Genomic DNA, 20078 nt, shown 5'->3' on the forward strand with positions numbered 1-20078 from the left:
CTGGAGTTCTGGAAAGCAAGTCATTCATACCAATGATCATACACACAGAGGATCAGCACATAAATAGTGTTAATAACAAAGGAGTGCTAAGACGAGGAAAATCATCTAACTAGAGGAAAAAGGGAAGAATCACAGCCTTACAAATTCAACATAAGAGGCCAAGAAAAAATATGAACAAGGGCAAGTAATTCTCAAACAGTATTTAGGCAAACTCTACCTTATACATAGGCAATCTTTTAAAAAAATATATACACAGGGCAACAGTAACTACACCATTCAATCATTTTTCTTCTTGTGCCTTCTATTTAGCCCAAGTCAAAACTCTTCTATGATGTAGGAGTAGCAGAATGCTATTCATGCATCACAATGTGACAATTACAAGGTCTCATGTGAATCTTCCATCCCTCAAGTAAGCAAAGATCCTAACTACAGGCAGAGGACAAAAAAGCTCACAAAGGACTTGCCAAGGTCAGGAACTAAGGTTTCTGCCAGCTTCTAGTCTATGATACATGCTTCAGGGCTAAGTTTCAACTCTTATCTTCGCATCTTCTCACTATTAGAAGGAAAGAATACCAGGTGCCTTCCACAAGAGAAAGTGGCCGAAGATTCAGCTTTTATTTATAAGGAATAAGTAGACTATTTAGGCTTCTTCTTTGTTGGGGGGTGGGGGGCTGCACCTGTGGCATGTAAGTTCCAGGGCCAGGGATCAATCCTGTGCCACAGCAGTGAAATGCTGGATCCTTAACCCACTGAGCCAGTGGGGAACTCCTAGGCTTCTTATACAAGGTTAAGGGAAGTAAAAGAACAAACTGCCTTATGTGACTATTTTTTTCAAGTATATACAATAGATTAACGTGATCTTGTTCTTCTGTTAATTGTAAATTACATAGCATTTAGCACCAAAAAATATGAAGCAAGGGTCTATATATGCTAATGACTGGGATATTTGGAAAGAAGAGGAGCCATAAACTTTACTGGATTGTCAAAAAAGTAATGGGAAGGAGTTCCCATCGTGGCAAATCCAACTAGGAACCATGAGGTTTCGGGTTCGATCCCTGGCCTCGCTCCATGGGTTAAGGATTCGGCATTGCTGTAGGTGTGGTGTAGGTTACAGACTCGGCTCAGATCCTGTGTTGCTGTGGCTGTGGTGTAGGGTGGTGGCTACAGCTCCGATTAGACCCCTAGCCTGGGAACCTCCATATGCCGTGGGTGCAGCCCTAAAAAGACCAGAAGAAAAAAAAATGTAAATTACATTGCATTTAGCACCAAAAAATACGAAGCAAGGGTCTGTATATGCTAATGACTGGGGTATTTGGAAAGAAGAGGAGCCATAACCTTTACTGGACTGTAGAAAAAGTAAGGGGAAGGAGTTCCCATCGTGGCTCAGTAGTAATGAACCCAACCAGTGTCCATGAGGACCCAGGTTCAATCCCTGGCCCCACTCAGTGGGTAAAGGATCCAGCACTGTCATGAGCTGTGGCATAGGTCGCAGATGTGGCTCAGATCCCACATAGAGAGAGAGAGAAAGGAAGGAAAGAAAGAAAGAAGGGAAAGAAAGAAAGAAAGAAGGGAAAGAAAGAAAGAAAGAGAGAAAGAAAGAAAGAAAGAAAGAAAGAAAGAAAGAAAGAAAAAGAAAGAAAGAAAGAAAGAGAAAGAAAGGGGCAGCTCATTCCTAGGAACTCTAAAACTAAATCTTACTTTATTTTTTCTATTCAGCCCTCACAGAGGTGGAGAAATTGTAAATGGCTATGATGAAATAACAGCTGGTATGGAAAGTTACCATCTGTGCACTGGGAGGCTGAATGGTCCAAGTGCATCTCTTACCCTAACTGGTGCTTGAACTGTGTCTTGTCAGTATACTTGTTTGGAAAAGGAAAGACTTCCTCTAAAGATAACTCATTAATATTTTTCCAGATATAAGAGAGAGGGCAAGGAGAAAACTCATTAAGAGACAAATTCAATTTCATTAAAAGAATTCAATTCCACTAAGAAATAATTAAATACAGTAATTATTATTATTATTATCTTTTTTTTTTTGTCTTTTTGTCTTTTGTTGTTGTTGTTGTTGCTATTTCTTGGGCCGCTTCCGCGGCATATGGAGGTTCCCAGGCTAGGGGTTGAATCGGAGCTGTAGCCACCCGCCTACGCCAGAGCCACAGCAACGCGGGATCCGAGCTGCGTCTGCAACCTACATCACAGCTCGCGGCAACGCCAGATCGTTAACCCACTGAGCAAGGGCAGGGACCGAACCCGCAACCTCATGGTTCCTAGTCGGATTCGTTAACCACTGCGCCACGACGGGAACTCCAGTAATTATTATTATTAAACAGAAAAAAACTATTGATAAATAATGTAATAATGAATCTGGGGGTATCTGTGCATTTCTGAGTCTAGTAAGGATAGTCCATAACATTCAGCAACACAGTTTGAAAGGGATGACAGCACAGAGGAGGATGACAACAGTAAAGTAATTTGTTCTTTTTTAACAATGTGAAATGCTGTTGTCCCCTGCTGAAGTGTGAGGCTGGAATACGAAGTTGCCATCTGTCTCAGCGTGATGACTGCACTCAAACTTTATGTAATTCATTTGTTACAGACTAGTTTCTGTAACTAGTTTCTATTTGATAGTCACCCTTTAGTAGGAAAAAGTGATAAACTTAATTTTCTTTCTTTTTTTTTTTCCTTAAGGCTGCACCTGCAGCACATGGAAGTTCCTGGGCTAGGGGTCGAATCGGAGCTGCAGCTGCTGGCCTATACCAAATGGGATCCAAACCACATCTATGACATATGCTGCAGCTTGCAGCAACGCCAAATCCTTCACCCACTGAGCAAGGCCAGTGATCAAACCCACATCCTCATGGAGACTAGCTGGGTTCTTAACCTGCTGAGCCACAACAGGAACTGCAGAACTTAATTCCAAATAAATATATCTTTCTCAAGAAAAACTATGTAATATTTACCCAAAGTGTTTTTGTTTTGGCAGCAACTGGAGCACAGGAAAGTTCCAGGCCAGGGACTGAATCCAAGCTGCGGCTGTGTTAACACTGGATCCTTAACCCACTGTACCACAGCAGGAATTCCTGGAGTTCCCGTCATGGCTCAGTGGTGTAGGCTGGTGGCTACAGCTCCCATTAGACCCCTAGCCTGGGAACCTCCACACGCCTCGGGAGCGGCCCAAGAAAAGACAAAAGACAAATAAATAAACAAATAAAGGCAATTCCTAACCCAAGGTTCTTATTCTAAGATTCACATATCCTTAGAGTTATATGCAAAATTGTGTGTATACACAACATTTTTCTGGGAAAAGGGTCCATACAACTAATCAAATTTTCAGAGAGACTAGGACCCAACAAAGTATTAATTCTTAATTCCAAAGAATCCAGAGGAAAATAAAAAGTATGTGTTGGGGAGAGAGGCGTAGGAAGATGAAATTCTCTAACAATTTTGAAATCCCCAACTGAAGACAGCTCTTCCCTCAATTCTCTTCCTTCCTAAACTTCTGGCCACATTCATGTTCTTTCTCCAAAGCACAAGAGGTAAACAAGGGTACAATTCTTGAGTATTATTAGAAATACATTACTAATACAAATTAGCTATTTGCTGTTAACTTTTCACTTAAGGGCATGAATATAGTAATAATAGATACCTAAGGAGAAAATTAGGACAAATGTGAATAGAGCTGACCATTTAACAATGCTGGGGTTAGGGGCACCAAAGACTGCCCCTACTTTCCTCACAAAAATCCACATATAACCACCTCTATGGTTTCACACCTGCTGAGTCAATCAACCATGCACCATGTAGTACTGTGGTATTTACTATTGAAAAAAAATCTGCATACAAGTGAACATAAGCAGCTGAAACGCACTGTTCAAGGGTCAACTGCATATAAATTCAAATAAATGCTGAGGCAAAATGGAAGGCATTGAGGAGGAAACATAGAGGCCTTGGCTTTACAACCATATGGGCCTGGCTTTAAAAGCAGGCTCTACCATTTATTGTCTGTATAAAGTTGGCAAATTATTGATCCCTGTTTTCTTTTCCTCACCCATAAAATGAGAACACTATCTACCCCATGAGCCTATGAGCATTAAATGAGTTAAAGTATTTTTATATAATCTTTAATAAATATTGTCTTCCTTCCCTTGTACTATAAGAGGCACCAAAGTATACTAAAAAGAGGAAGGATTTGGGGAGTTCTCTCTTGTGGCTCAGCAGATTAAGGATCTGGTATCACCACAGCAGCTAGGGTCACTGCTAAGACATGGTTCAACCCCCAGCCCAGGAATTTCGACACACCACGGGTGCCGCCAAAAAAAAAAAAAAAAGCAAAGATTTTAGAATCAGAATTCGGTCCATATTACAGCTCTGCCACTTATTAGACAGGTAACTCTGGACAAACCAGTTAAATACTCTGAACCTCGGGTTCCTGATCTATATATATATATATATATATTTAAGTGTTTTTTTTTAAGTTTTACACAATAATATGTAAAAGAGCTGGGTATACTAAGCCAATCGGTGACAGTTATGGTGGTGCTGATATGTACAGTAAAATACAAACAGCTAATCATCACCAGTTGTCCTAATGGCAAAAACAAAACCCTGATCTCAAAGCTTGCCGTTTTTTTTTTTTTTTTTTTTGTCTTTTTGCTATTTCTTTGGGCCGCTCCCGCGGCATATGGAAGTTCCCACGCTAGGGGTCGAATCGGAGCTGTAGCCACTGGCCTATGCCAGAGCCACAGCAACGCAGGATCCGAACCTCGTCTGCAACCTACACCACAGCTCACGGCAACGCCAGATCGTTAACCCACTGAGCAAGGGCAGGGACCGAACCCGCAACCTCATGGTTCCTAGTCGGATTCGTTAACCACTGGGCCACGACGGGAACTCCCGTTTTTTTTTTTTTTTTTAAACAGATAAAATACGTAAAGAATGAAGACAGTTTCCACTCTTGAATACATTTGAACACAGTATCAAGTTCATTTATATATCAAACCAGTGAGAAATACGCATTTATCACTGCAAGATGGAACTAAACAGGTTTTTTTGTTTTGTTTTTTTCGTGTTTTTTTTTTGTTTTTTTTTTTTTTAATTTTCAAATTACTCTTAGGCCACAGGCTAAGAGATCCTGGAAACTAAGACAGAAATTAACTCCAAAGGGTCACATTGCTTTATGTTAGGAGAAAATTTATTTTTATAAATTTATGATTATGTTATATAAAAAAATGATCTTGGAGTTCCTGTTGTGGTGCAGTGGAAATCCGACTAGGAACCATGAGGTGGCGGGTTCAGTCCCTGGCCTTGCTGAGTGGGTTAAGGATCCGGCATGGCCATGACTTGTGGCGTAGGTCGCAGACAAGGCTCGGATCCTGTGTTGCTATGGCTGGCGTAGGTCGCAGACAAGGCTCGGATCCTGTGTTGCTATGGCTGTGGTGTAGGTTGGCAGCTGTAGCTCTGATTTGACCCCTGGCCTGGGAACCTTCATATGCCTCAAGTACAGCACTAAAAAGAAAAAGAAAAAAAAAAATCTTGCCATCTGCTAAGTAGAAAGGGCCCTCACTGTGATTACAATACTGAGATCAAGTTAATGCTCTCTTACCAAATTCATTCTTTGATGAAAAGCACCTGTTTTACAGCTCAAAATGAAGCTAAGTAAGTAAACTAAGCTAAATAAAGTATGTTATTTGTTCCTGGAACAAAATTCTGCACTTTGGCCTCAATCAGCACTGGTCACAATCCCCTGACTTGAGGCGGGGCTATGCGGATGACAGAGCAAAATCACAGGAAAATAACCATCGCTAAATGTACTTACACTGAGTTCCCATTGTGGCTCGCAGTAACAAACCCAACTAGTATCTGTGAGGACAAGAGTTCGATCCCTGGCCTTGATCAGTGGGTTAAAGGATTGCTATGAGCTGTGGTGTAGGTTGCAGACATGGCTTGGATCCTGTGTTGCTATGGCTGTGGCGTAGGCCAGCAGCTTCAGCTCCGATTCGACCCCGAGCCTATGAATTTCCATATGCCACAGGTGTGGTCCTAAAAAGACACAAAGAAAAAAAAAAGTACCACACTACCTACAAGCCACTGTGCTAGGTATTTTACATACACTGCCATTGAATCCACAGGCTTGCTCTGGAGTAGTAGTTCTCATCTGTCATTGTAGATGAAGTTAACTGACAGAAATAAATTTCTGACAGGTTCATTTGAATCCAAGACCTATAATCTTTCCAATAAACCATACTACTTACTAAAATTGCAAATACATACGAATCATTAATTGTATAGCTTCACTTTTTAGGAATCATAAAGCAGTAAAAAAGCTTCCTGTCTTTCTGAAAGGAAAAAAAACTCTTTTGCTGTCAGGACTGAAATGTTAACCTACCCTATGCACCCAAATGGTGCTAGATAACAAATACGAAAGGTGGGATAGCGGCATTAAGTGAATTTCAAAACATGGAACGATTATAACTGAAAAAGATGAAAATATTAACTTTACAAACCATTTTCCTATTGCTTAGCCTTAAGATAATAATCTCAAAATTATCCAACTATTAAAAAAAGGGTAATTTAATTTTGATTCTTTGCCCACTTTTTTTTTTGGCCACACCCATAGCATGTGCAAGTTCCCAGGTCAGGATTCAAACCCACACCACAGCAGTGACAACACTGGATCCTTAACCTGCTGTACCACAAGAGAACTCCCCAAATCCTTCCTCTTTGCTTTTTATCACCAAAGAAAATAGATAACTTTGAGGGGTTGGAGGAATTAAAAGTTTAACCTTCTCTTAGCAAGATAAGAAGAGACCCAAAATAAAAACCAAAAAAGTAAAAGTAGTACATTAAAAAACATACTCATATTCAAATTACATAACCTGCCCATATCTGTAATGAATACAACTTACTTCCACGTCACCAATAACAGTGAATTTGAAAATATAAAATACGTATTTCACAAAATATGCTTGGCCCAACTATTGTTCTAACTTTATACTGGATCTTTTATCAGTAGAAAATACTTTTTTTTTTTTTTTTGTCTTTTGTCTTTTTAGGGCCGCACTCACGGCATGTGGAGGTTCCCAGGCTAGGGGTCTAATCGGAACTGTCGCTGCCTACAGCTACAAGCATTTAGCCACCAGCCTACGCCAGAGCCACAGCAACACCAGATCCAAGCTGCATCTGCAATTTACACCACAGCTCACGGTAACGCCGGATCCTTAACCCACTGAGCAAAGCCAGGGATCGAACCACAACCTCATGGTTCCTTAGTCGGATTCATTTCCGCTGAGCCACAACGGGAACTCCCAGAAAATACTTTCTAAGACATCAAGATCAGAACATCTTTGGCACAGAATAACCATATTACACTAATTTTTTTCTTGGTATCTATAGTTGTTATATTTTAGGAGACATGACTTACCTTTTAAACAGCTGTGTCATAATGCTGAATGCTATCATAATGTAGTTTAACAGTTCTACAACATTCAGAGTTGTCAAGCATTAGTCAAACACATTTTATTCAATGATTTCTATATGTACTTAAGCCTTTTCCTGACTAATAACATACTATTGCTTTTTAACAGTCACATGAACACTGGTCAAGTTACTCCCTTATTTCGGGTGCTGGGTAAAGATTCACTTCCATGATTTAAATAGTAAGCAAATTAAGTAGTACATAAACACATTGAATTCAAAATGTTGGCCATACATAAGATTCATTTCAATTTTTCAGAAAAAATTCTTACTGCCTGGATTTTAAAAATGAATTTTGAGCACTCACCGACTGCATGTTTCCAACCTGTTGAAAAACCATCCTAATTAGGCGTTTAATCCAGCCAAGCATTTAGACGGCAAAGTCTCTCCAAATTTGCATTTCAAGTACTTTGGGCATACATAGCAGCACATGGTCCATAAAGCACACTGAAATTTTAAAATGCAAATACTAAAGTGAAATTACTATTATTTAGAGTCTTTACTGTCTACTACATGCCTCACAAAGTCTAGTTTACAACATCTTAAATCTCTGAGTACGTAAATTTACTTAAAAAAAACCTTGCATGTGATCAGCTTTAAATAAACAGTAAAATTCTTTTAAGTATTTCTTTTCCAGTCAGGGTGTTAAGTTGGAAGCAACAAAAACCTACTATGGCCGACTTCAGTAGACAATATAGTGATGGAATCTTAGGAGAGCCTGACTTTCAGGCTACACGGCCAGGAAAGATATCCAAAATTGTAGGATTGGTCTTGGGAGACACTACTGCCACTGCTACTGCCACTGCTACTGCCACCCCTACCAGTTACCACTTTTCTGTCTCACTGGTTCCTGAGTCGCTGTCCAAACTGGTGTCATCTGCTTGTCTGAATCTACCTGGCTATAGTTACAAGCAGATTCTGTCTGCCACCAAAATCACAAAGGAATTCAAGTACAAAGCAGGAATTCAGATGCCAGAAAATCAAAAACACTGACAAAGTCCTTTCACACTCACTGGCACTATAATCCCTGTCCCTTGCACTCCTCCTCTCCTCATCAAGATACTGTATATTTGATAGAACTGTTAACTTATGTGGCATTTTCCTGCAAGTGTTGCTCTCCCACGTGATCAAGAGTTTGCACCAGACTATAATTGAAAAGGCAGTGTACTTACTGATACATTTGATTTACATTATGATGTAAGCTTATCCCATTGTGAACCAAAAATAAAGTCTGTGATCTATAGTTTGAAAAGAACTTGAAGAACAATTACAAAGAATTGGGGGGGAGGGATGGGGGAATAAAGGTGCCACAATTATGCCAGACACTGGGTGAAACATGAACTAGAAAGAGCTCAGCCCTAATGACAGATTAAAGTATGTAATGAAAGAATTCTAAGCGCTGAGAGGAACATACAATTTATTGATAACTAAGAATGGTAATGACTAGAACTTTGGCGAGACTGAAGTATTTTAATGTTAATTCTTATAACTGCTTATAAGAATGAATACCCTGTTAATGGGAATAAAAATGCAAAGGGTCAAAAATAAGCTAGAAATGACTGACCAAAAAAATGGTCAGAGAAAAAGGATGGTTTATGTAGGATTTAAAAAGCTATTACTTTTTTAAAAACTGAGATATAGGAGTTCCCATTATGGCTCAGTGGTTAACAAGTCCAACTAGGAACCATGAAGTTACGGGTTCAATCCCTGGTCTTGCTCAATAGGTTAAGGATTCGGCATTGCTGTGAGCTGTGGTGTAGGTGCCAGACAAGGCTTGGATCTGGCGTTGCTGTGGCTGTGATGTAGGCTGGCGGCTACAGCTCCCATTGGACCCCTAGCCTGGGAATCTCTATATGCCATGGGTGCGGCCCTAGAAAAGACAAAAAGACCAAAAAAAAAAAAAAAGAAAAAGAAAAAAGAAAAAAAACTGAGAAATAACTTACACAGAAACATACACAAATTTTAAGTGTCCAGGTTGATGAATTTATATATATAAATATCATTTATATTTATTTTTCATATATTTACATTTAATTTATAAATATAATTTCTATTATATAATTTATAATTATATGTAAAAATGTGTCTATTTTATAAATATAATTTATATGTATATATTTTATATACATATAAATTCATCAAGCTGGATACACTTAGAATTTGTCCTTTTTTTTTTTTTTTTTTTTTTTTTTGTCTTTTGTCCTTTCTAGGGGTGTACCCATGTCATATGGAGGTTCCCAGGCTAGGGGTCCAATCAGAGCTACAGCTACTGGCCTACACCAGAGCCACAGCAACACCAGATCTGAGCTGTGTCTGACACCTACATCACAGCTCACAGCAACACCAGATCCTTAACCCACTGAGTGAGACCAGGGATCAAACCCTCAACCTCATGGTTCCTAGTCAGAATCATTTTCGCTGTGCCATGACAAGAACTCGAAATTAGTGTACTTTTCTGTGTAACTTATATCTCAGGGTTTTTTTTTGGGGGGGGGAGGGGGTTGTGTGCTTTTCAGGGCCACATTCACGGCATATGGAAGTTCCCAGGCTAGGGGTCCAATTAGAGCTACAGCTGCCCACCTATGCCACAGCAACATCAGATCTGAGGTATGTCTGCAACCTACACCACAGCTCGCAGACGCCAGATCCTTAACCCACTGAGCAAGGCCAGGGATGGAACCTGAAACCTCATGGTTCCTAATCGGATTGGTTTCCGTTGTGCCACAACAGAACTCCTGTACCTCAGTTTTTAGAAAAGTACATATGCCTTGTAACCTCCATCTAGATCAAGACATAAAACATTTCCAAAACCCCAAAAGCTCCCCTGGGTCTCTATCCAGTCCACACACACGCCTCACCTACCTAAGCACTATTCTAACCTTTCCAGCCTATCCCTTCCGCATGCTGTATGTACTCTTTTGCGTCTGACTTCTTTCATTCAACACTGAGAAATTTATTCACATCTTTTGTGAACCAGTTCTTTTTCACTGCTGTGTAGTAATTCATCGCAGTACTATAATTATACCAACTTACTGTTCAGGAATATTGGGTTGTTTCCATTTTTTAGCCACTACAAATTTGCTAAAACAATTCATGCACATAACATAGCAGGTACACAGAAGAACTAATTTCTTTTGAGTATATACCCAGGAGTAAAAGGGCTAGATCATAAGATACATATAGACATATAGCTATATTTTTAATAGAAACTAACACTTTTCTAAAGTTGTTATACCAGTTACATTCCCACAAGCAAGTAAATGAGAGCTCCAGTTGCTCTATACAATCCTTGGTATTGTCAATGGTCAATATTTAGTACTGTTGGCCTTTTTAATTTCAGCAATTTTAGTGGGTTCTTCACGTTTTGGGGGGCAAAACATTTTGATACCTTCTTAAATGTCTTTGCTCATTTTTTAAGTGGATAATTTTTTTAAAACTATTTAAAAATTATTCTTGCTAGGCAGAGTCTGTGCTATAAATAAAAATTAGGAAGCAATGGCTGAGAGAAAGGAGATGAGGAGTTCCCTGGTAGCTCAGTGGGTTAAGGACCCAGTGTTATTACTGCTGTGGCTCCGGTTCAATCCCTGGCCCAGGAACTTAACACATCATGGGTGCACATTTAAAAAAAGAAAAGAAAAAAAGAAAAAGGAGATGAAACCTAAGAGTAAATGGGCTAACTCATACAGATAAGAAATGAAGCCAGGATAGAAACCTCAGGAAATACTTGAGGATTAAACAGAGAAAACAAAAGGGACTGGGGAAAAACGATCAAAAAGGCAACAGAAAAATGAGAGAGATGTTGTCACACACACAAAAAAGGAAATTTCAAGGCAGGAAATAGTCCTTGTTAAATTGAAAAAAGAGGAGTTCCCATCATGGCACAGTAGAAATGAATCCGACTAGGAACCATGAAGCTGCAGGTTTGATCCCTGGCCTAGCTCAATGGGTTAAGGATCTGGTGTTGCCGAGCTGTGGTGTAGGTCACAGATGCAGCTCAGATCCTACGTTGCTGTGGCTGTGGTGTAGGCTGGCGGCTTACAGCTCCAATTAGACCCCTAGCCTGGGAACTTCCATATGCCTCGGGTGCAGCCCTGAAAAGACCAAAAAAAAAAAAAGAAAAAAGAATCAAGGTCACATAGTTGGTGTTCTCCTAAGGCTAAGCTTTCCTCCAAAACATCCCCGGTGCTCGCAGGAACCCTGTTTGAAGGTAAGCACCCTCTCTCTCACTTAAGGAAAATTCAGCTCTCCCTTTGGAATGCTGCTTCAAAGCCACCTCAAAGGGTCCTGTGCTTGTTTATTCTTGCCCATTTTATATCAAGGCTGTTTCCAATCAATTACTTCTCTAAGCTCTTTTAAAAAGCCTCCCTCAAAGGCAAAACTAAAGGGACACAAAACAGATCAGTGGTCACCAGGGGCTGGCAGTGGAGAAAGGGTTACTAATAACTTCAAGGGAGCACAAGGTAAGTTTGGGGCAAATAGAAGCAGTCTGTATCTTGATTGTGGTGATGGTTACAAGACTGTGTTCATCAAAAAAATGTTCATCATAAAGAGTGAATTTTGCTATATGTAGATTATACTTCCTTAATTAAAAATAACAACAACAAAAACAACTCCCTTGGAAGCTCTGCTTTACCACACTCTGCCCCTCATTACTGTTGACTTAAGAACACTTAACTCAGTCCCCATCACCCAGCTATGACTTCAGCTGAGTCTTCTCTACTCCAAGCCCTTCTCTAAATGGAACCAGCACTTGGGCCTCATTAGCAATGGTACATCACTGAACATGTATGCTTGCCAGTGCCAGGTGATAACAGTCACAGAGATGATGCAACAATGGAGCACTGTTTGAGGCCATTTACATAAAGATCTAAAACAGATAAAACTAATGGCTAAAAACTAAGCTAATAACAGATTAGTAGGCTTTTCTTTTTTTTAAGGTTTTTTTAAATGTTAGAGACAGAGGTAGGAACTGGAAGGAGGCCTGAGAAGGATTTTGAGGGTGTTGGTAATATTCTATTTCTTGGTTTTGTTTTTTGGGGGGGTAAAGGTTGCACCTAAAATGTGGAAGTTTCCAGGCCAGGGATCAAACCCTCGCCACAGCTGTAACCAGAGCCATAGCAGGGGCATAACTGGATTATAACTCCGAGTCACAACGGAACTTCATAGAGTTCTATTTCTTGACAAAGACAGATGCTTAGATGTGCTTACTTTGTGAAAGCTTATCAAGATAGATGTACATTTACATACTTTTCCTTTTTTTAAATGTATTTTTTCTTTTTGGCCACCCCAAGGAATATGGAATTCCTGGGCCAGAGATCAGATCCAAGCCACAGTTGAGACCTATGCTGCAGCTATGGCAACATGAGATCCTTTAGTCCCACTGGCTGGGGATTGAATCTGCATCCTCGCACCACAGACACCACAGATCATGTTGCACCACAGCAGGAACTCCACAATACTTTTAATGTAACTTTTGTTTCGAAAAAAAATTTTTAAATACATATAGCCTTTGACCAAGTAATGTAACCTTCAGAAATCTCTTGCAGAAATAAAAGCATTATACATAAGACACATGCATAAGAATATTTTCTGCAGTGCTTTTTCTACTCACATAACTGGGATCAACTTAAAATGTTCATCAGGAGTTCCCGTCATAGAGCAGTAGAAAAGAATACAATTAGGAACCATGAGGTTTCGGGTTCAATCCCTGGCTTTGCTCAGTGGGTTAAGGATCTGGCTTTGCTGGGAGCTGTGGTGTAGGTCACAGACATGGCTCAGATCTGGCATTGCTATGGCTCTGGTGTAGGCCCGCAGCTGTAGCTCCGATTTGACCTCTAGCCTGGGAACCTCCATGTGCCCCAAGTGTGGCCCTAAGAAGCAAAAAAAATAAAAAATTAAATGTTCATCCATAAAACTGTTAATTAGGAAGTTTTTTTGTGGCACAGCAGGATTAAGGACCTGGCATTGTCACTGTAGCAGCCTGAGTTGCTGCTGTGGTGAGGGTTTGATCCCTGGCCCTGGGAAATTCACATGCCTCAGGTGTGGCGGTGGGGGGAAAACACTGTTAATTACAGTATACCCATATTACAAAACATTACGAACCTAATACAAGTGAGTTATGGAGTTTCCACTGTAGCTCAGCAGGTTACGAACAGGTTATGGACAAGTATCCATGAGGATGCAGGTTCCACCCCGGCCTCACCCAGTGGGTTGAGGACCTGGTGTTGCCGTGACCTGTGGTGTAGGTCGCAGATGCGGTTGAGATTCTGCGTTGCTGTGGCTGTGGCACAGGCCAGCAGCTGCAGCTCCAATGTGACTCCTAGCCCGGGAACTTCCATATGCAAATACGGCCCTAAAAAGAAGAAAAAAAGTAAGTTATAGTCTATTAATGACTTGAGAGCATGTATATGATACAGGAAGAAAATGGTTTGTACTGTTTAGACAATGCTACAAAGCATATTTTACCTTTCATTTAAAAGCAAAATCTACAGGAGTTCCAGTCGCGGCACAGTGGCTAACGAATCTGACTAGGAACCATGAGGTTGCAGGTTCAACCCCTGGCCTTGCTCAGTGGGTTAAGGATCCAGCCTTGCCGTGAGCTGTGGTGTAGGTCACAGATGTGGCTTGGATCCCATGTTGCTGTGGCTCTGGCGTAGGCCAGTGGCTACAGCTCTGATTAGACCCCTAGCCTGGGAACCTCCATATGCCATGAGAGTGGCCCTAGAAAAGGCAGAAAGACCAAAAAAAAAAAACAAGTATCTCACCTTAGAGCTTCCACTCAGACACTTCTTTGACCACACTGAGTCCTTCAGTCTCCTCTCCTGTGCCTTTTTTTTTTTTTTCCGTCTTTTTAGGGCCACACCCGAAGCATATGGAGGTTCCCAGGCTAGTGGTCCAATTAGAGCTGTAGCTGCCGGCCTACATCACAAGATCCAAGCAACTCAAGATCCGAGCCAGGTCTCCGAGCTACACTACAAAACTCTCAGCAACACCGGATCCTTAACCCACTGAGCAAGGACAGGGATCAAACCTGTGCCCTCAGGGATGCTAGTCAGATTCGTTTCTGCTGAGCCATGACTCCTAGCTTTACATTTCTATTTGAGCTAAAGACATGCCATTTTCATGAGAGGATCTCTGAAATATAACCCTACTGTGATTTAAATAGGAATTTTCCTTTCTTTTTTTTTTTTTTTAATTTTATGTCTGCTACCAAGGCATACAGAAGTTCTTGGGCCAAGGACAGAATCCGAGCCACAGCTGTAACCTATGCTACAGCTGTGGCAACACCAGATCCTTTAAATTCACTGTGCCAGCCCAGGGATCAAACCCAAACCTCCACATCAACCCAAACTGGTGCAGTAGGAGTCTTAATCCACTAAGCCATGGCAGAAACTCAGGAATTTTCTTCTTAAAGCGTTATTTTATGCATTCCCATGCAAATGAATTAAGTATTCTGGCATCAGTTTTAAAACCCTATCTTTTTTTTGGCTGCGCCAGCAGCATACACAAGTTCTTCAGCCAGGATGGAACTCAAGCCACAGCAGCGACCCAGGCCAAAACAGTGACTATGTTGGATCCTTAACCACTTAGGACACTAGGGAACTCCCTTAAAACAATCTTCTGAAAAGACTGTTCAAATATTTTAAGTGGTCCTGAACAATGGTAGCAACAAACACATTACTTGGAAATGAACATTTTTCACTAACTAAAAGTGGTTCCTTCAGACAAGCATATTGATGAAAACTCACTATAACGGTTTTTTTGATAAGCTGTGTAATAATTACTGTCCCTGCATATTATTTGTATAAAAAGTTGCCTTGTGTGGAGTTCCCGTCGTGGCTCAGCAGTTAACGAATCCAACTAGGAATCATGACGTTTCAGGTTCGATCCCTGGCCTCGCTCAGTGGGTTAAGGATCTGGCGTTGCTGTGAGCTTTGGTGTAGGTTGCAGATGCAGCTCAGATCCTGCGCTGCTGTGGCTCTGGTGCAGGCCAGCAGCTACAGCTCTGATTCCACCCCCAGCCTGGGAATGTCCATATGCCATGGGTGCGGCCCTAAAAAGGCAAAAAAAAAACAAACAAAAAAAACACAGTTGCCTTGTGGAAAAATGTAATAAATTATACCTTTGTAAGAAAAGATGTTTGGTTTTTAAAAGCTAGTAAGGATATTTCTAAAGCATAAGTTGTGAAAGAGACAATCCAGAGGCAAACTTAATGTCAATCAATACAGAAATAGTTAAATTCAACATACCCACTCTAAGTTTATGGCCTTTAAAAAAAAAAAAAAAAAAAAAAAAAGAGGCGTTCCTGTTGTGGCTCAGTGGTAATGAACCCAGCTAGCATCCATGAAGTTTTGGGTTTGATCCCTGGCCTTGCTCAGTGGGTTAAGGATCCAAGCTGCCAAGGGTAGGTTGTGGATGTGGCAGTGCTATGGCCAGCAATCAACCCCTGGGAACTTCCATATGCTTCAGATTCAGTCCTAAGAAGACAAAAAAAGGGAGTTCCTGCCGTGGTGCAATCGGATTGGTGGTGCTGTGGGAGCTCTGGAAGGCAGGTTCAATCCCCAGCCTGACACAGTGGGTTAAGGATCTGGAGTTGCCACAGTTGTGGCTTAGGCTGAGGTTACACCTTGGGTCTGATCCCTGCCTGGGAACTCCACATGCCATGGGGCGGCCAAAAAAGAAAGAAAAAAAAAAGCTACACATGAAAAGATTTCGTGATAAAAATCTAAATAACAAACATATATATATGCGATTCTCTTTTTTAAAAAAATAGAGCAGAGAGGAGTTCCCGTTGTGATGCAGTGCAAACGAATCTGACAAGGAAGCATGAGGTTTTGGGTTTGATCCCTGGCCTTGCTCAGCTGTTGCCATGAGCTGTGGCATAGGTCACAGATAAAGCTCAGATCTGGCATTGCTGTGACTGTGGTGTAGGCCGGCAGCTACAGCTCCAATTCAACCCCTAGCCTGGGAACGTCCATACGCCGCGGGTGCGGCCCTGAAAAAAGCCAAAAAAAAAAAAAAAAATAGAGCAGAGAAATGGTGGTGAAATAGGTATTTTATGTACACATATACCCAGAAGAAAAGACTTGAAAAGATACCAAAGTTTACACTGGCTGTGTCTGAGGGTTGGTAATGGATTTCTCTACTTTTTCTTCCTTATGAACCTCTGTATCATTACATGATGGGATAACAGTTTGTCATTTTTCATTGTTTATCTAAATTGTGCAATTTATTTTTCTTTCTTTTTTTAAATTTTCCTTTTAGGGACACACCCATGGCATATGGAAGTTCCCAGGCTAGGAGTCGAATCAGGACTGCAGCTGCCGGCCTACAACACATCCACAGCCTCGCGGGATCCTTAACCCACTGATGGAGGCAACAGATTGAACCCATATCCCCATGGATAGTAGTCAGGTTCTTAACCCGCTGAGCCACAACAGGAACTCCTACACTGTGTAACTTGCATCAGTAGTACATAATATACATATAAAAGAACAGATGAATAGCTGACCAGTAAACATTTGGCAAAGCAGTGGTACAGTACTACTCATCAGCAAGACTGCCCGAACAGTAGAAAACAAAGGGGGTGGAAACTGAAGTTTACCAGCACGTCAGACCCTAATGTACCATGGTGTCTCTTCCTCTCTCTTTTTCAGACTTTTTTTATTCTCCATTCCCTTCCTTATAAAATTCACTGGTTACCCACATCACTTATCGCTTCACATTTCAGGTGAAGCCATTTTTGACAGAGCCAGCTATCTCCCTATGAGATGGCTGTGTTTGTGTCACTTCTTTGCTCAAATTCAAACTCCTTAAACTTGGCATTCAAGTTCCTTCATGTGTAAGTCTAACCTTACTTCTAGACTTCTGAATTATTCCCCTCCAGCAGGAATCCTAACTCTAATTTAATAGGTCTTCTCTATTATCCTCTAAATAAGCCCAGTTGTCTCTTTCTAATCCTTATTCCTTATTTGGATGAAGATCTTCCCTTAGAAACAGTGTAAGACTGAGAAGATGAAGGATACAGATTAAAGAAAGTATCCAGTATTGGAGTACCCTGGTGACTCAGTGGGTTGAGGATATTTATTATCACTGCTCCAGCTCAGGTTTGATCCCTGGCCAGAGAACTTCCAAATGCTGCAGGTTCCGCCAAAAAAACCCAAAAAATAAGTAAACAAAAAAGTATCCAGTATAAATAGCCAAAAGACTTAGAGGCTATTCACTGATGTGTATTTTTTCCCTTTTCCTTTCCCCTTTAACTGGTCATATTCTATAATATAAAATATTTTAAATTCTGTATTGAACTACACCTGTATTTTGCTCCTAACTTTAAATTCAACTGTATTAACTTTTTATTGTTTCAAAATCTACCTTACTATTGTACTAATACCCAGTTGGTTTTTTTTTTCCATTAGAGTTGTAGCTCAACAGAATTTTCCAAAGCAGTTACATTTACTCTACAATTTTTAGGACATTCAATTATTGTTAAAAGAGCAAGGACTTAGCAGTGACCAGGGTCAGCATCCTAAATCCCTGCCCCCTAACCCTTACATGAGGGTGACCTCAGGCAAATTGTTTAATCTCTCTCAGCCTATTTTCCCCTCATCTGTAAAATGGGACAATACCCACTTCACACAGCTGTTGTAAAAGTTAAATGAACAGGTGATAATTTCAGTGTTCCATACATACCAAGAACCCGGTAAATGCTAATTATCAGTACTATTATTACTACTCAAAAGCAGTAAAGCTACAGACAAAACTAGATTATGTGGCACCTTTGTTTTCAGGTAATGAAACTCTACCTTCGGAGAACTACCCACAGTCTTGCAGCGCAAACTAAATTAGCGCTATCTACACGTTCAAAAGTGCCTTATTTTACTCAACTTCTCCACAAAGCAAATGACTGGAAAAGAAGTACAATTGCTGATCATGAGGAAATATGTACAAGAAATGAAATATGTCTGAGATATACTTCAAAATAATCGGGGCGGGGGAAGGAGCAAGCCTGGCCAGTTACTGATTTTAAATTGGGTAATGGGTGCACGGAGCTCTCCTACTATCCTCGTGACACTGGAGAGTCTGAAGACTCCCATAATAAAAAGTGCTGTTAAATGTCCAAAGGTCGAGGTGTTTTCTGTTTTCCTTTGGGGCTTAATGCAAATCCCGGTCCCGGTCGGGAAGACAAAGTGGCAAGTTCTAAGAGGCGAAAAGTGAAACGGGGACGCCGGCCAGCTGAGGCTGGTTACGCCTCCCAGGCGGCCCAACAGGTATGCTCCTCCCTCCCAATCCCCGAGGCCCGGACAGGAGGAGCACCCGCCGAGTCACGCCACCGAACCCCCGGGAAAGCGCAACACCCAAGGGAACTGCCGCAAAGGCCCTTCCCTGGGCCGCTGCCTGACTGCCGGCGCGCGAACTGCCGGCTCCCGACGACCGACCAAAGGCCGGGGGAGGAAGGGGGCAGCGATGGGGAGAATAGGTGGGCGGGTGGGTGAGTCCTGCCTTGCCCGGCAAGTCGGCCGAATTCGCTCCGCTCCGCCAAAGCTCCAGCCCCAGCAGGGCCCTCGGCCAGCACGGCCGCCCCCGGACATCTCCGCCTCCCTTCAGCCGCGGCGCGGACACCCCACCGGTACGCGGAGCCCGCCGGCCTCCCCGAAAACCCAAACCCGGCTCCTTCACCTCCTACCCTGAGTGTCACCAAAGGTTCCCGCCGCCGTCCCCGGGGCGCCTCCTCGACCCCAAGCCAACCGCTTTCCAGAGTTTTTACCTCACTCTACCTCCGGCGCGAGGCAGCCCGCCGGCTTCTTCAGCTACTCCACCTTCCAGCTTGGCCGTCCCGGGGCGTTGCTGCCAATCACCCAATCTCCGCCCCGAGCCCGGGCGAGGCTCACCAATCAACGGCTCCCTCCGGCCTGGAGGCGGGAGCCGCAAGCGGAAGGCCAGAAGATCGCTGCACGAGCCTGGAGCGGCCTCTCGCAGTGTGCGCACGCGTTGGGCTCGGCTATCGCGTGGGCTTTCCCGTGGACCTTGCTTTTTGTCCTCAGTTCTCTGCCTTGGCAAGTGCTTTGTAAACTTCAACCTCAAGAAAGACCCACATTCTGAATGTAGCCCCAAGTGTGTATTACCTTGAAAGAAGATGTGAATCTTAGCCCTTGTTAAGCTAATAAATGAGCTGTTTCATCTCGCGGTGTAGCAACTTGTGCTCACCCAGCCTTTGCGGACTTCGTATCTCGGGTGTGTTTGTCTAGGGGAAGTAGGGCTGTCGGATTGTACAAAGTGCCTGAAGGGTTAGGATTTTACTTTACCAAGTCTTCGGTTCTAACATGTTTAAGTTTTATTCGTTGGGACACGTGATTTTTAGTAGCTGAGTATCCCAAGACACTCTGGGTTCAATTCATTCTCTCTTGAAAATATGATCATTGCACTTAATAGCTAACAATATATTAAGCATGGTAATATGGGTAGGACTGACAAAAGATTCATACGTAGAGCGGAGAAACCTATTTCTGTTTGGCTTTTCAAGAGCCTATTGCTGATTGGCTGTTTCTCTTACCCTCCCATTGTAATTGATCCCAGAGGTCGTAAGCAGACAACAGAGCTCTGAAGTT

At 41.9% G+C, this 20078-nt stretch overlaps 1 protein-coding gene and 1 long non-coding RNA gene across 5 annotated transcripts in view; one reads left to right on the plus strand and one right to left on the minus strand.

Annotated features, from left to right (window-relative positions):
• Positions 1–19299, minus strand: part of MTFR1 (mitochondrial fission regulator 1) — a 66758-nt gene extending 47459 nt beyond the window's left edge. Inside the window, exons 1-2 of one of the 4 annotated variants that reach the window (XM_085022288.1) lie at positions 19248–19299; positions 7781–7920 (exon numbers count right to left, since the gene is read on the minus strand). In XM_085022288.1, the coding sequence (XP_084878414.1) occupies positions 7781–7843 (63 nt within the window). In that variant the 5' untranslated portion in view covers positions 7844–7920; positions 19248–19299. Of the gene's footprint in view, positions 1–7780; positions 7921–19149 lie in introns of all 4 variants that reach the window. The other 3 variants (XM_003125605.5, XM_005663053.4, XM_013996719.3) reach the window with 3 other exon arrangements.
• Positions 14648–17988, plus strand: LOC146403862 (uncharacterized). Its single transcript, XR_014843728.1, has 2 exons — positions 14648–15376; positions 16049–17988. It is a non-coding gene; the product is annotated as an uncharacterized LOC146403862 (long non-coding RNA).
• Positions 19300–20078: the final 779 nt, after the last annotated feature.

The sequence above is a fragment of the Sus scrofa genome, chromosome 4, assembly GCF_054392235.1.
Source record: "Sus scrofa isolate SSC_HxYL_T2T_F1_AM1 chromosome 4, Sscrofa_HxYL_maternal_Yorkshire_Landrace_v2.0, whole genome shotgun sequence".
Classification (NCBI taxonomy): domain Eukaryota; kingdom Metazoa; phylum Chordata; class Mammalia; order Artiodactyla; family Suidae; genus Sus; species Sus scrofa.